Source organism: Lynx canadensis, chromosome X (genome assembly GCF_007474595.2).
Source record: "Lynx canadensis isolate LIC74 chromosome X, mLynCan4.pri.v2, whole genome shotgun sequence".
Taxonomy (NCBI): Eukaryota; Metazoa; Chordata; class Mammalia; order Carnivora; family Felidae; genus Lynx; species Lynx canadensis.
The window spans coordinates 64,307,770-64,325,670 of record NC_044321.2 but is presented as its reverse complement, the minus strand read 5'-3'; the positions used below and the strand labels follow the sequence as shown (position 1 = coordinate 64,325,670).

The 17,901-nt window shown below is 36.7% G+C and overlaps 1 protein-coding gene across 4 annotated transcripts in view; it reads left to right on the top strand.

The window, feature by feature from the left end:
* BRWD3 (bromodomain and WD repeat domain containing 3) overlaps positions 1–17,901 on the top strand; it is a 243,496-nt gene that overhangs the window by 104,277 nt on the left and 121,318 nt on the right. For all 4 annotated transcript variants that reach the window (XM_030304700.2, XM_032592278.1, XM_030304699.2 and 1 more), the window contains exons 12-14: positions 10,629–10,669; positions 13,359–13,463; positions 14,544–14,697. In XM_030304700.2, coding sequence (XP_030160560.1) covers positions 10,629–10,669; positions 13,359–13,463; positions 14,544–14,697 — 300 coding nt within the window. The remainder of the gene's footprint in view (positions 1–10,628; positions 10,670–13,358; positions 13,464–14,543; positions 14,698–17,901) is intronic.

The window sequence follows — 17,901 nt, the reverse complement described above, 5'->3', positions numbered from 1 at the left end:
TACATATATATGTGTGCGTGTATGTGTGTGTGTGTATGAAATTTATTGTCAAATTGGTTTCCTTACAACACCCAGTGCTCATCCCAACAGGTGCCCTCCTCAATGCCCATCACCCACTTTCCCCTCCCTCCCACCCCTCATCAACCCTCAGTTTATTCCGTTTTTAAGAGTCTCTTATGGTTTGCCTCCTTCCCTCTCTGTAACTTTTTTCCCCCCTTCCCCTCTCCCATGGTCTTCTGTTAAGTGTTTCAGGATCCACATAAGAGTGAAAACATATGGTATCTTTCTCTGTATGACTTATTTCACTTAGCATAATACTCTCCAGTCCCATCCACATTGGTATAAAAGGCCATATTTCATTCTTTCTCATTGCCACGTAGTACTCCATTGTGTATATAAACCACAATTTCTTTATCCATTCATCAGTTGATGGACATTTTGGCTCTTTCCATAATTTGGCTATTGTTGAGAGTGCTGCTATAAACATTGGGGTACAAGTGCCCCTATGCATCAGCACTCCTGTAGCCAGCCCTTGGGTAAATTCCTAGCAGTGCTCCTGATGGGTCATAGGGTAGATCTATTTTTAATTTTTTGAGGAACCTCCACACTGTTTTCCAGAGCGGCTGCACCAGTTTGCATTCCCACCAACAGTGCAAGAGGGTTCCCATTTCTCCACATCCTCGCCAGCATCTGTAGTCTCCTGATTTGTTCATTTTAGCCACTCTGGAGTGACTTGATATCTGAGTGTGGTTTTGATTTGTATTTCCCTGAGGAGGAGTGATGTTGAACATCTTTTCATGTGCCTGTTGGCCATCTGGATGTCTTCTTTGGAGAAGTGTCTATTCATGTCTTCTGCCCATTACTTCACAGGATTATTTGTTTTTCAGGTGTGGAGTTTAGTGAGTTCTTTATAGATTTTGGATACTAGCCCTTTGTCCGATATGTCATTTGCAAATATATTTTCTCAGTCTGTCAGTTGCCTTTTAGTTTGTGGATTGTTTCCTTTGCAGTGCAGAAGCTTTTTCTCTTCATGAGATCCCAATAGTTCATTTTTGCTTTTAATTCCCTTGCCTTTGGAGATGTGTCAAGTAAGAAATTGCTGCAGCTGCGGTCAGAGAGGTTTTTTTTTCCTGCTGTCTCCTCTAGGGTTTTGATGGTTTCCTGTCTCACATTCAGGTCCTTCATCCATTTTGACTTTATTTTTGTGAATGATGTAAGAAAGTGGTCTAGTTTCATTCTTCTGAATGTTGCTGTCCAGTTCTCCCAGCACCATTTTTTCAAGAGATTGTCTTTTTTCCATTGAATATTCTTTAAAGCATTTGACAAAATTCAGCATCTGTTCTTAATAAAAACCCTCGAGAAAGTCAGGATAAAAGGAACATACTTAAACATAATAAAATCCATTTATGAAAAGCCCACAGGTAATATCATCCTCAATAGGGAAAACTGAGAGCTTTCCCTCTGAGATCAGGAAAATGACAGGGATGTCCACTCTCACCACTGTTGTTTAACATAGTGTTGGAAGTCCTAGCATCAGCAGTCAGACACCAAAAGGAAATCAAAGACATCAAAATTGGCAGATGAAGTTAAGCTTTCACTTTTTGCAGGTGACATGATACTATACATGGAAAACACAATAGACTCCACCAAAAGTCTACTAGAATTATACATGAATTCAGCAAAGTCACAGGATACAAAGTGAATGTACAAAAATCAGTTGCATTCTTATACACTAATAATTAAGCAATAGAAAAACAAATAAAGAAACTGATCCCATTCACAATTGCACCAAGCATCATAAAATACCTAGGAATAAACCTAACCAAAGATGTAAAAGATCTGTATGCTGAAAACTATAGAAAGCTTATGAAGGAAATTGAAGAAGATGCAAAGAAATGGAAAAACATTCCATGCTCATGGATTGGAAGAATAAATATTGTCAAAATGTCAATACTACCCAAAGCTATCTACACATTCAATGCAATCCAAATCAAAATTGCACCAACATTCTTCTCGAAGCTAGAACAAATAATCTTAAAATTTGTATGGAACCACAAAAGGCCCCGAATAGCCAAAGTAATATTGAAGAAGAAGACCAAAGCAGGAGGCATCACAATCCCAGACTTTAGCCTCTACTACAAAGCTGTAATCATCAAGACAGCATGGTATTGGCACAAAAACAGACACATAGACCGAAGGAATAGAATAGAGACTCGAGAATTGGACCCACGAAAGTATAGACAACTAATCTTTGACAAAGCAGGAAAGAATATCCAATGGTCACATCTTTTCAGTGGCCTTCCCCAATATTCCATCTCTCATGACCAGCTTTCATAATCTCACGTGCCCTCTTGTGCAATGGGCCTTAAGTGGTCAGTAGTGGGTTTTATTAGCATTGCAGCGGCTCCTTTGGTGGCTGGCTGGCTGCTTTGTAGCCTAATGCAACAGTTACAGTACAGGGACATATAAAGGAAACATAGATTAATACAATGATTTCAAAATCAGTGACAACTGTTTTTTTTATAAGAGCCCATGATCTTAGCCACTGACTGATTTATTAGGTACCCTAAGCTGGGAATTGGATTATTAGGGGCATTCACTTGTGTTTCATGTGATTTAATAAAGATGATACATTAACAGATTCATTAGGTGTGAACATACAACATTATGTTTGGATAATGGCACAGATACCTCTTTGTGAGGCGTAATAATGTCTATTGCCATTTTTTTTGGACAGTAAAATAGTAAGGACAGGTTTTATTGTTATGATTGAATGTTTGCTGAGTGAATTTATTAAGGGCTTCACATTTGCTGTAATGCCTTCTAAGCCACTGGAGGGAACAAAGACAGTTGCAAAATGGTTAGATCAGTGGAAGAACTGAATATTTCTTCTGACTTTGAGGAGAGGGAGGTTAGCACCTTTAGAAACTTGACTTGGTTGTATATACCATTGTCCTAGACTCTGGGTGTGATGTCCTCTCTCGTCCAGCAGGAGAGCGGGATGCAGGGTTAAAAATGTGAGAGGGGGCGCCTGGGTGGCTCAGTCGGTTAAGCGTCCGACTTCAGCTCAGGTCACGATCTCGCGATCTCGCAGTCCATGAGTTCGAGCCCCGCGTTGGGCTCTGGGCTGATGGCTCAGAGCCTGGAGCCTGCTTCTGATTCTGTGTCTCCCTCTCTCTTTGCTCCTCCCCCGTTCATGCTCTGTCTCTCTCTCTGTCTCAAAAATAAATAAACGTTAAAAAAAATTTAAAAAAAAGTGAGAGAGGCTGACATCCGGGAGGAGACAAGAGCCCTGATTTTTATTAGGATCAGAAGGCTTACTGGCATGATGGGTGTGCACAGAGAGACAATGAAACCGTGAACATTAACTCATGGCTATGGGGAGAAGGGGGTTTTAGAGATATGTGGTGTTAGGGGTTTGGGTCAATACAAAACAAGATTCTGGTGCTGGGTGGAAGGTTGTTTACAGCAAACATGAGGCTGGACCTAAACTGGCCTAGGGAACAAGAAAGATAGGGCTAAACTGGCCTAGGGGACAAGAAAGATAGAGCATGCTATCTCAGTGTCAACAAGGCACCCTTTTTTGCTAATTAGCTCTGCTCTGAGCAACTTAGCCCCACTGTGGCTCTATTTACCTGTTTACCTAATTTGGTCCTTACTTCCTGTGAAAGCAGCTTTCTGCTGTTGTCCTATACCTTTGTCCTATACTGGGGGCCTTTGCCCTGTTTGTCAAATCTTATTTACTTAGTCTTGTTTACCCAAACTTAGGTGTGTTCATCCTATGGCTTTTTAATTCTTTATGCCTTGTTAATCCATCAGTGCAGACTCAGGGAATTCCTAAGCTTATTCCTCACATACCATAAATGTTGGACAGGGGAAGCAGTTCTGTCAGGTGTAAAGAACTGAACTGGGGTCAGGATATGCCATTATCAGGACCCCCATTTACTCCCTTCTTTCAGTGGTGCATGTTTCATTTCAGTTATAGTGTATTTTAACAGCTCTGGCATGTAGCAGGACAAGAGGATGTTTTGGAAGTTGAGTAATTCTTCACCCCAGGGTGTGAAGTAAGTCACCTATCTCATGGGACATTGCATTGTAAATTCTGGTAGATAATTTATTTTTTAGGAATGATGGGGCTTGGTGTTTTCCACAGCATAGTGTGTTGATCCACTGTGAGATTTGGGGCAATGGCTGTTTCCCAAGACTTCTGTATCTTTACATATCAGGTGCCTAGGCAGGGATCTCTAGTCTGACATGTGGGGCAATAGGCCCTACTGGTTGGTCACTTAAATATGTTAAAGCCTAGGACAGTATTTTAGATTGGTTGGTCAGGGTGGTCTTGCCTGTTAAGTATCTAATTTGCTGTTTTAATATTACATTTTCCTTTCTACCAACCCTGCTGTTTGTTGGTTATAGGGAAGATGGAACCTTTGTTTAATGTCATATTTTATTGTTCAGTCTTGCACAACATGGCCTTTGAAATGTGACTTCTGATTGTTATGTGTTTGGTGAAGGTATTCATACATGGTACTCAATTTTTTTTTTTTTTATAATCTCCTAATCATGGCAGCCTGGTTTACATGGTGGCAGGGAAAAGCTTGGGTTAGGCCAGATGCAGTGTCTACATAAACCAAGGCATATTTACAACCCTCACTCAAAGGAGGGAAATATAGTCAATTTTCCAGTTTCTCACAGGTTGCGAACTCCATTGGATGGCCCAAGTCTTTTGGCAGTTGCCTTGGGTTTGTTTGGAACACACAACATGCTCTTATTTCTTTAACCAAGTCACTGGACTCTGAGGATAGTCTCTGGCATCCTTGACAGTATGCTATCATACTTGGGCATTGTGGGAGCCACTCTTTTTATGTACCCAATCTGCTATCACTACTGAAAAGGTCAGTAGCTAAGGCTTATTCCCGAGCTGGGGCATCAGCTTCTTGATTGCCAAGGGGTGTCTGTGTCTTAAGAGCTAGGGCATGAAAAACAGAATCACTTCAGCCTCTTGTAGATGGACCCAAATGTCATTTTATATATATCTTGACCCCACAAGGACTTTTTAATTGTTATCTGCCCCTCAGCTTCCCATTGTTCAGTCCTTAAATTTAATCCCTGTAGAGTAGCCTAATTAACAGTACAAAGGGCTAATGGCCAGGGCTCATGAGTGATCAGCAGCCAAGACCACTCTGAGCTAAGTGCACTGGCTGCTGTCCTGACTGCTATGTGAGAGGCTTTACCTGGAGGAGCACTATGTACATTGCTAGGAGCTATTGCTCTATGAGGTATATTGGGGCTTTACCCACTTCTGGAGCTGGAACCAAAATCCCAGGGCCATCCTCCCCTTTTGTTATCTCTGCCATCGTTTGGAGTCATAGACATATCTAACTCAAATGGTAGTGCTGCGTAGGAGATGCCCAGGGTTTTAATCTGTTTTATTAGTATTTTTGCCTTCTCAAGAGGCAGCTTGCTGCTGTGGTCCCCAATCCCATATGTGTCCATTCTTTACTAGGCAGCGTAAGGAATGGGGAGTACTATGCCGGGTGCAGATTAAATGTCTTCCAAACCCCCAAAATCCCTATGAAGGATTACACCTCTTTTACATTCTTAGGGGTTGGTTAGGCTTGCACCTTTTCAGTTACAGATTTATGGGTCTTAGCTGACCAGATGACACCCAAAACTTTATGGCAGTGTCTGGGCCTTAAATTTTCTTTGGGTTCATTGCCCATCTTCTTCCTCACAGATGTTCCTGAGCAAAGCCTGCAGGTGTCCTGCAGCAGAGGTAAATCTTTACATGTTAACATGATATTATCAATGTAATGGACCCATTTTGCTGATGGGAGAAGGAGAACAGCAATAGGTCCCCAGCTACCTCCATCCTATGACATACTTTGTGGCTATGCATGTAGCTTTGGGGGAACACTTGAAAGGTTCATTATTATCTCCAAAATGAAGGTTTAATCTTAGTTATCAGAAACCTGTCAAAGTCTTTTCCATGAGTTTTCTTGAAGATGAAGCACTTTTGTAGGGACATTTTTTGCAAAGCATCAGAGCAAAACAGCAACTGCAAATGACAGAAGACTTAAAAATGGCCATTTGATTTGATGAGAGTTCATCATAATGCAGTTGACGAGAGAACTATAGCAGTCTGTATTATTTTTTTCTGGCAGTGTTTTGGTTATCTCCAGGGGTGTTGATGTTGCAAAGACATGATAAGATTTATAAACTTCAAGGGACAAAGAAAGATGTTAAGTTTTTTCCTAGGAGTTTTGGGGCAATTGCTATTTAAGATTAGGGGTGAGATGGTATGGGGCATTTTATCTGTTTCCTTACCAATTACCACAACATCCTCCTCTTCATTTGCATAATTTTCTCCAAGTTTCTACCTCTTAGCATCCTAATCAGGCTCTGTTGTAAGTTCTCATATCTTAACACATGGCAGCTTGCACCCTCCTTGCTTTGCAAAAAGCACACTAAAGTATTTAATTTATTATTCTGCTCTTCCATCTTGGCTGCCAGCCCCAGAGCTAGCAGAGTAGTGGACACTTGTATGTCCATTTCTAACCTCAGCTGTACTAACTTTCTAACTTGAGCTTCAGCCTTTAGTTGGGCATTGGTAGCTAGCTGAACTACTCACAGTAGAGACCCACTGTGGCAACCACGTGTTTCCCTTCTCTGCCTCAATGTGGTATGTGCATTTTCTCCAACAAGTACATTACACTGGGTGGCATTTTCTGGGTATCCCCATACTCATGCAGTAGTCCAAAAGTATCTAACATATAGGCACCTTCCTCCCACAGAAGTTGATGGCTGATTTGGTATATTTACTGCAGATGCCTCATTCCCAAGGCCCATTTCTTTGGTCTCCTGTCTGGCTTGCCAATTGCCAGTTTATAACCTTCTTGGGAGCTTCTTGGATTTAATCTGAAACTGGCCCATCTAACCCAGAGGGCAGAGAAAGACCAAAGAAAGAGGTAGGCCACTCTAGGTTGGTAGGTGGCAATTTTAATAAGCAAACGAAATTTACACATGAGGCTTGTCTTGGGTGGCAGCAAGACAAATGGATCTTTGTGCCTGCCCGCCAAATCTTAAAAGTTTATAAAGAAGCCTTAACTGTGTTCACTCAAGTATACTGTGCAGATGTTCTCAATACCACATCATAATCTCAAGGCTTTGTCCTTGGAATAGCCTCTGGGAGTGGGAACCCATATTCCAAGGATATGGAAGAAGGTGAGGACCCTCCAATCGCCTGGGGTCCAGCTCACAGGTCAACTGGCATTCACATCTTTTTGATGACTTTCCCAACATTGGTAAGGTCCTTGGCATTTGTCTTAGTGAATTTTTTTGTAAATCTGGGTCTATAGGGAAGGGAGACAAAAGCAAAAATAAGCAAATAGGACTACATCTTAAAAAGCTACTGCACAGTGAAGGAAAACATTAGTAAAACAAAAAGGCAACCCACTAAATGGGAAAAGATATTTATAAATCATATATCCACTAAGGGGTTAATATCCAAAATATATAAAGAAGTCATATAACTCAACAATAAAAAATCAACCCAAATAAAAACTGGGCAGAGGAACTAAATAAACATTTTTTCTAAAGAAGACATATATATGGCCAACAATCACATGAAAACATGTTCAACATCACTAATTATCAGGGAAATGCAAATGAAAACTGCAATGAGATGTCACCTCAAACCTAGTAGAATGGGTGTTATCAGAAAGACAAACAATAATAAGTGTTGGAGAAGATGTGGAGGAAAGGGTACTCTCATACACTATTGGTGGGAATGTAAATTGGTGTAGCCACTATGGAAAGCAATATGGATATTTGTCAAAAAATTAAAAATAGAACTACCATATGATCTAAATAGTCCACTTCTGAGTATTTATTTAAAAATTTTTAATGTTTATTTAATTTTGAGAGAGAGAGAGACAGAGTGCAAACAGGGGAGGAGCAGAAAGAGGGAGACACAGAATCTGAAACAGACTCCAGGCTCTGAGCTGTAAGTGCAGAGCCCCATGTGGGGCTCGAACCCACGAACCACAAGATCATGACTTGAGCCGAAGTTGGACGCTTAACCGACTAAGCCACCCAGACGCCCCAGTTCTGAGTATTTATTGATGAATATAAAAACACTAATTCAAGAAGATATATGCACCCCTATGTTCATCGCAACATTATTTATAGTAGCCAGAAAGTGCAAACAACCTAAGTGTCCATCCATGAATGAATGGATAAAGATGTGTTGCACGTGCACGCACACACACACCACATACACACACACACTAGAATACCACTCAGCCACATATAAGGAAATCTTGCCATTTGCGACAATATGGATGGACCTTGAGGATATTATGCTAAGTGAAAAATCTGATGGAGTAAGGCAAATAACATGATTTCAGTATATGTGAATTCTAAAGTAACAAAACAAAGGAACAAACAAAACTAAACAAAAATAAACTCATAGATACAGAGTTTGGTGGTTACCAGAGGGAAAAGGGTGTTGGGGGATGGGTGACAGTGCTCAAATGTATGTTGATGGATGGTAACTAGATTTATGGTGGTGATCACTTTGTAGTATATATAAATATCAAGTTATAATATTGTACAGCTGAAACTTATATGATGCTATATGCCAATTTACACCAAAAAAATAAGCAAAAGACATATTAAGTATATCTTAGGAAAAATTAATTTACTAATTTAGCCTGTCGATTTTAGTATGATTGTTGCAGATTGCTATCAAAGACTCCTGAAATGTAATCCAACTCAGTTATCAATAACAGCAAGGAACAGCTTTATCCGTGGGTGACAGCCATTGATGACTGGCACTTGTCCACTCAAGCTATTTCCACTTTCCTTTTCAGGAAGCTTGGAACCAGTACTGTTTATTCATATACCTATGTACCTTTCATCTCTAACTCCTCTTTCTTTCATTACCTTTTTCTCTAGATAATTATTTCCTGTGGTATATGGGAGTACTTGTTTTTCAGCTTACTGTGTATCTCATGTACCTCATTGTCAAAGCGATATAGTCAGCAATTGAAAGCACTCAGCTTTGCAATTCTTAAGGTTACTATTCTTAGTACTGTTGACCTTTCATTTGCAATAGTATTAGTGCACATCAATAAAACACGCACAATTCCCCTGAATGATGACTTTTAGGAAAAGATACTTTGTGAGTTACAAAATCAATCATGTTCCTGAAATTTGAAGTAAAAGAGACACTAGAAACCTTCTCCTTCAGCTTTTAGAAACAACTTCCTGATTTTGTCCCATCCCATAAACATAATTGAACAGTTACTTATGAACAGTTACTGAGCCAAGGTGAGCTCTTACCTTGCTGTAACTTATTCCTAGATGCTAAAATCCTAGAATATTACTCAAATTATGAAAGAGAAAAACTTAAGAAATCCATAAAGATCACAATCTGAGACTATCCAGTGGGAGAAATACATTTGTACTAGAGTATACAAAGGAGGCATCTTTATAATTACCATCTAAGTAGGTTATATATACAAATGCAGTCAGGTTTATTGGGAGCTGAGTGAGAAGGAGGTAGTGAAAACAATGGGCAAGAATTCAGTGGGGATGAGATGAAGAAAAATTGATTATTAGAGTTTTGTGGAGTTTTTTTTATAGCGGTCCAGCTAAGAGAAAGTCAGGAAATCTAAATTCTCCCTGTTGAAGTCAGTGGCTGTTGTTAGTCATTTTTTTTTGAAGCCAGTGGCTGTTGTTGGTCATTAAAAATAAGATGTCCTTTCAGAACATCTAATACCAGTTGCAAAGGGCAGTGAGAATCCAGAATCTGTCAGATAAATACTACAGTGAAATCATAGAGCAGTATGAATCATGGCTACCTCTGAACATATGAAGACAGTTTAATAATTTTTTAAAATGAAAAGTAATTAAATATAAAGACATTTAATATCTGAGCTTTTTATTAAAAATTCAAATGCAGTTAAGCCACGGAGTGGTTTGTGAAAATGTGCTCAACGTTTGAGGGTACATTTTAGCTTTATTATCAAGGAGTAAAGAGAAGGAAGATGCACATTCTGGCTTACACTTTAATCTTCTCATCACTACAATACACATTATATCATAAAAGTATAACTTAGTCATTATAAAAGAAGACTCAAGCAGAAGTATATATAGTACCTACAGGCGGATGAATCCTTTGTAAAATAATTGAATGAACCATGTGAGAAACAGGAAATGGCTGATTTATTTTCTGAAATTAAAAAAAATTTAAGAGGGAGATTTAGTTAACTATTAAATCAGCTATTTTAAGGTGGCATTTTAGGTTAGTGGGCTGTCTTATGGGAGACATAATAAACTAATATCTATTCAAAACTGTCTCTTGAGATTATGATTTAGAAACAGCTTTTGCTTATGTCTGGTTTGTCTCAAATTACTGCTAGTAAGTATTCCTCCTCAGTTAATGCATTGGTTTAGCCTTCATTAATTTTTTAAAAGAAAATTGGTTTTTTTTTCCCAAGAAAATCATAGCATTGAAAATTCGACTTCGTGATTCTTTTGTATGTGAATTTGAAGGGGAGCGTACTTTATTCATTTTACAAATAAATTAACTCTAACCAAAAATCTGTTGTTTTATGTCTTAGGACAAAGTTGTTGCTGTTCAATTCTGTAACAATGGAGACAGGTAACTATGTAGTGCATATCTGTGTAAACAGAGTTTTGATATATTTTACCTCTATTCCTTCAGAAGTAGCACCCTCTGCTATAATACTTTATTTCTGTTCAGTTTCATAAGATGAAAACCCTTGTCTATTTTTGATGACATTGTTACCCCATCTCTTTTAAACAGCTGTCCAAGTAGTAGCCATACTTAATCAGTTCTTCCTTTCTGACTGGCTTCTTTTTTGTTTATTTTATTTTTCCATTTCTGTTATCACTCACCTCAATCAAGGATTCTATTATTTAACCCATTACTTTCAGTTTTCTTCTCCTTTCTAAATATATCCTGTCCATTTCTGCCAGATCCACATTGCTCTGTTCAGAAATCTTTAGTGTTTTCTCTTTGTCTATAGAATATAATTCAAATGTCTTAGCCTCGAATTCCGAACTTTCTATAACTTGACTTAAACCTTACATTCTTTACTCATTTACTATTCCCATATAAGTATTTACATCTAGCCTAATTGACTTAACCATTGCTTCTGTTACATTCCACATCTATACCTGTGTATTTCTGTCTGTCTTCTCTGTCTATTCTCTCATTCATTTCTTTGCTTATGCTTTACTGCACACCATTCTTACCCAGAAATATCATCCCCTACTCCCCCTCACTCTTTCTCTTCGTCTCCTACAGCCTCCCTCTCCCTTTCCCTATCCTTCACTCTATTTTTCTTCTCCCTCCAGTCCCTTGCTCTTCTTGCCTAAGTCCTATCTTCCTTTTAAGGTTCATGCTCTACCTGAAGCCTTTTCTGACTGCTCCAGATTTTAGCCATATGGTCTTCCTCTGAAAATCTGTATTACTTATTATCTCTACTACTCATATGATGCATATTTTCTGTGTCTGAAACTCAGAAATTATATACAGGTATTTGTACATGCTCTCAAATATTTGATACCAAAAATATGATTATCTTTTGCCCTAGTCTAAAAATTGACCTAGAATAGATTTAAAAATGTAACTACTTAACATAAATTTGTATCCATATATTTCTACAAGGACTGTATGTGGGTGACCATGTTTTATTTTTATTTTATTTTTATTTTTTAATTTTTTTGACCATGTTTTATTTGTAAATATTTTTCAGACAGTGGGTGATTACTGTGATGAATTTGTTCATCTTTATTAAATGTGAGAGTAAAATAATGATGGTCCACATAGAGTGAAGTTTATATTAGGAATGAAAAAAACCTTCAAATAATTTTTTGGGGTTGGCTTATTGCACTATACTGAGTTATACATTTGAAGGTTTGTATAGCTATGATTCTTTCATGCTAGAGGAAACTGAAGTTTTTAATTCTTTGCCTTTTCCTTAAAGGACAAACATTATTTTATCTTTATTAGTTATGTGGACAATAAACAAAAGATGTCCAATTTTATTTTAAAAAATAATTAAAGATACAGTTTAGAATAAAACTAACGTTTTTTTCTTTCACAATGACAGGATAATGAAGAATGTTAGCACCCAGTATTGCCAAGGGTTTAGGGAAAATGGGCACTCAGTCTCCCACAACTTTTGATGAGATTGTAAATTGTTAAAAAAATTTTTTAGGGAAATAATTTGTCAAAACCTTTAAAAATGTTTCTACCATTTGATTCAGCAAAGATATGTATAAGATTGTATAAAATATGTATAGAGATATTCATTACAAGCTTATTTATTATGGTGACGAATGGAAGTAGTATAAATATTTATCATTAGGGACTGATTAAATTAAATTGATACATCCATATAGTTGAACTCTTATTAAAAGTGATGGTAGTTTTATATTTGTAAAGCTAGAAATGTGTCTATGAAATAACACTTAAGTTGGGGAAAAACATAAAATATTATATATAGTACAATTCTGTTTCCTATAGGGGGAAATATATGTGTTTATGTATGCCTGTAATAGAGTCTAGAAGAATAGAAATGAAAGTATGAACACTGATAGAATTATGGGTGTATGAATGAATGTATTTTTGTAAGTTTTATTGAGATTTAATGCATATAACATAATTTCAGTGGTTTTAGTGTATTCACAGGATTGTATAACCTTCACCACCATCAATTTTAGAACATTTTTAGCACCCCCAAAATTCCCATACCCTTTAGTTATCATTCCCCAACCTCTTTACACCCCCACTCTTAACTCTGGGCAACCATTAATCCACTTTTTATAGATTTGTCTATTCTGGAAATTTTATATAAGTTGAATTATACAATATGTAGTCTTTGGTGACTGACTTCTTTGACTTAGCCTAATGTTTTCAAGATTCAACCATGTTGCAACATGTATCATTTCATTTATTTTTATTGCTGAATACTATTTGATTGTATGGATACCACAGTTTGTTTATCTCTTTATTAGTTGATGGACATTTGGGTTGTTTCCACTTTTTGGCTTATGATGAATAATGCCATAGATATTCATGTACAAGTTTTTATGTGGACTTATGTGTCATTTCTCTTGGATTTTTACCTGGGAGTAGAATTGTTGAGTTACATGGTGACTGTGTTTATCATTTTGAGAAACTGCCAAATTGTTTTCCAAAGTGTATCATTTTCATTCCTCCTAGGAGTGTATGGGGATGAATGTATTACTTTCATAATTAGAAAAAAGGGATTTCTATTTTGGAAGAATATAATAAAGGTATTTTAACTGTTTCTTTGCAGTTTAAGATTTGTTAGTGGAAGTAGAGATGGAACAGCAAGAATTTGGCAATATCAGCAACAAGAATGGAAGAGTATAGTGCTAGATATGGCTACTAAAATGACTGGGTAAGATTGGATGTTAGATATTTCAGTAGTTCTCATATGGTTATAGTATCTGTTACATTACTGAATTATATTTAATAATTAAAATATCTTTTTAGATTAGTAAATAGTTAGGAGTTAACTGATGGACCTGAAGTTTGCATCTGTATTTAGTCTCTAAGTAAATTACCTTTTGCTATTGATTGACAGACTGGATGATAGGAACATTGCTGAGTCATTCAAAATTCTGGTCCCTTGTGACCCAAAGATCTCTGCTCTACTAATGCCCAGAGTTATTTTCTGCCTTAATTTTCTATAGGTAATTTTTTATATCTATCTATACTACTTTCTACTTTGAGGGTTGTCCCTATTAAATGTCAACATTTATTTATGTAATTAATATAAAAATTAATTAAATCATAAATTTAACTGCCTTACTGAGGATACCTTTATAATGTTTGATATTGTTAGCATTCCCACTGGACATTATAAATACACTTAATCAGCATTCTTTTTAATCATCTTCCCTGTTGATTGGAAGATACATAATTACCTCTTTAGAACATTACAGTTTCTATATGGTATAACTCTGAAATTAACTGTCTTCCATTAATAACAATATAGAACTGACATTGTAGTCATAGCCAGCTATTCATGTCATATTCAGTTAAATCAAAAGTTAATGAATTTTTTTGCTGCTTTTTAATAAGGCCTATTAGTTTCAAACATTTATTATTTAAGGTAATAAAATGTCCATTATATTTTTCTTCATATTTTCTGGTAGGCAACATGACTTTGTATTTCATTTTTCAAGGAATTTGTAGATGTTTTTTTCTAGTTTCACTTTTGTTTTGTCCTTGTGTAACTAACTACGATTTTTTTTTGTCATTTTGTGTCTTTTTTTTCCCTAAAATAAGCTATGGGTATTGCCCTATTTAAATACTTTTATTATATTTTGTGAGTACTTAAAAGTATTTTTAGTTTAGGATTTTTAAACTAAAAATTTGCAAGCTCCTGGAGAGATTTTTTTTCATAATTTGCTATTTTAGATGTACCTTTGTTAATAATTTACAATGTATGAATATTGAAAATTATTTTACTTAGGAATAATTTGCAATCTGGAGAAGACAAGGTCACTAAACTTAAAGTGACTATGGTGGCCTGGGATCGCTATGACACCACAGTTATTACTGCAGTGAACAATTTCCTTTTGAAAGTATGGAATTCTGTCACAGGGCAACTTCTTCATACTTTATCTGTAAGTATTCTTTGAATAATTACAGTGATCAAAAGGGCGTTATTCTAGAAGACAGGAAATTTAAGTTTTAGTTTACTTTCTGTGACCTACTATCAGGGAAGCAATTATTTCAGCCACCTCTGCAAAATAAGGATGGCACATGGTATAGCTGCTAAAAGCAGATACAAAAACTTTTCAAGATCCTTTTGAGGTCTTATAATTATTTTGTTAAATGCAGTCAAAGATATGTGAGTTATTTTGCTTTTAGTATGAGTTGGGATTTTTGTTGTTACTATTTTAGAGGTAGAGCCTACTTTATTTTGACAAGGGTATCCTTTATATTTTACCTTCAGGGTTTAGTTTATGCAAGAAGTAGAGGTAAGAGGAAGAAGTAGGAGGGAAAAGGTGGCTTTGCCTCTTTTAAAAAATGTATTTGTTGTTGTAAAAGGCTGCAATATTTGTGACATGAAAAGTTGATGGGATTAATAGCAAATCACATGGGCAGGCTTGTTGGTTTATCATGTACACTTCAGGTTAAATGCCACTTAAAAGCTTTTTTCCTATCTGCTTCAATTATCAGTTCATAAATACTTGAAGGACAAAGGCCAAGTGATTCCCACATGATGTACAAAGTAGTAAATGATAGGGACTAGAATCTAATTCTTGTGACTCACTTTGCTTTGTAGTATGCCATGGTTATCATCTTTATTTGACTCCTATTTGAGATAATCTTATCTATAGTAAGGTAATAATATAATAATATTATCTATAATATTATATATATCTGAGGTTTCTAAAGAATTTGTTTAATTTAGGGAGGATTTCCATATAACTCCCAATTCTCTTTTCTAAATAAAACCCTAAAACTGTGTTAGTGGAGTTTTAGATTCTTTTTTTTTTTAATGTTTAACCAATTCTTTACCCCTTTTGCTTTTCCCTATTCCCTGATACAAGTTTCTGTTAATATGTGTAGAAAAATGTATACTGTTTTCTTATTAAGAAATGTTTGTCTATGCAGCATGATCCAATAGAAATATAATGTGAGCCACATATGTAATATTAATTTTTTCTAGTAGCTGCAACAGAAAAAGTAAAGCACAACAGGTGAAATTAATTTTAATAACATATTTTATTTAACCTAGTAGATCCAAAATAGTAGCATTTCAACATGTAATTAATATAAAACTTATTAATTGAATATTTTACATTTAAAAATACTAAATATTTGGGGGCTTCTGGGTGGCTCCATCAGTTAGGCCTCCAACTCTTGATTTTGGCTCAGGTCATGATCTCATGGTCATGAGATCAACCCCATGTCAGGGTCTGTATTGAGCATGGAGCCTGCTTGGTATTCTCTCTCTCTCCCTCTCTGCCTCTCTCAAAATAAATAAACATTAAAAAACACTAAATCTTTGAAATCTAGTATTTTATTGTATACTTACAGAACATCTCAATTTGGACTAGCCATATTTCAGATGCTTAATAGCTACATGTGGCTAGTGGCTGTAGTATTAGACAGCACAAGTCCATATGTCTAAAATTCCCAATTTCAAGGTTCAGGTTATAGCTACTGGTTTTCAAATCTGTGTAAAATCCTGTCTTAATAAGTACCTTAATTTAAAGTTCTGTTTAATGGTACTATTCCCATGGGCTCATGGGTCATCTGTCTTCAGTGAATTTTAGTGAAAAAATTTTTAGAATGGACTATTTTTATTCCTTATTACAATCAAATCTGTTTAGTTTTGATATTTATATTTTCTATGTTAAAAATTTATCAGGGTCTGTGGGGCGCCTAGGTGGCTCAGTCGGTTGAGCGTCTGACTTCGGCTCAGGTCGTGATCTTGCAGTCTGTGAGTTTGAACCCCACGTCGGGCTCTGTGCTGACAGCTCAGAGCCTGGAGCCTGCTTTGGATTCTGTCTCCCTCTCTCTGCCCCTCCGCCGCTCATGTTCTGTCTCTCTGTCAAAAATAAATAAACATTAAAAAAAAATTTTTTAAATTTATCAGGGTTGGGGCGCCTAGGTGGCTCCGTGGGTTAAGCGTTCGACTTCAGCTCAGTGAGTTAAGCATTCGACTTCAGCTCACTGTTCGTGAGTTCGAGCCCTGCATCGGGCTCTGTGCTGACAGCTCAGAGCCTGGAGCCTGCTTCAGATTCTGTGTCTCCCTGTTTGTCTGCCCTTCCCCCACTTGAGCTGTCTCTCTTTTTCTCTCTCTCAAAAATAAATAAATATTAAAATTTTTTCTTTATCAGGGTCTTAATGTGTGGGGTAAAGTTCTTCCATTCTGCAAATACTTACTGAGCATCTACTATGTGCCAGCAGCTGAGTTAGATGTTACGAATGAATAGTAAATTAAAGAGTCCCTGTCATCCTAGAATTTACAGCCTATTAAGAAAAAAACGACAACAAAAACAAACAAAAACTTTTTAATTAAATGTTAAGAAAGAAAAGTACAAAATACAGTGCAAGTTTCTAATAGGGTGAGCAAACCTGGTCTAGGAGGAAAGCTTCTTGAGGAAGTAAAATTTGGGTTAAGATTTGAAAGGTATGTAGAAATTACCCAGGTCTCAGCCTAAATGTCACCTCCTTCACAAGGCCTTCCCTGATCAAACAATCTAGAGTAGCCTTCCAGTCTTTGTCTTATTCAGTCACCTTTATTTTCATCATGGCATTTATCACTACCTGATATTTACTTATTATATTTTGTTTATTTTCTGTCTCAATATGGTACAGTATCAATAAATATTTGATAAATTACGTATGTGAGGAAGTTGGGAGGTCCTTACAGGCAGAGGGTAAAGAACTCAAAGGTCTTGAGGTACAAGGGGGTTGAAAGAAAGCCAATTTTTGGCTAGAGCATGGAGAGCAGAAAGAGTGTCACCAGATAGGACTGGAGAAATAGACAGGGGCAGACTACTTAAGGTCTTATGGGATCTCTCCTAGACCAACAGGAAACCATTTAAAGGTTTAAAAGCTAAGGAATGACATGTGAATTTTGCTTTTGAAAAATACCTTTATAATTCTGGCAACAGAATAGAAAATAGATTGTAATGGAGATAAGAGTGACTCTGAGTAGACTTTAGGATGGGCCTTGGCCATGATGATGATTTGGATTTGTGTGGCAGTGGTGGAGATAGAAGTGTGCCTTAAGGCAGATGATATATTTTAAGACATTACTGAATTTGATTAGGTTTTGTTCCCTGTGATCCAGTGACTATGTCCTATCC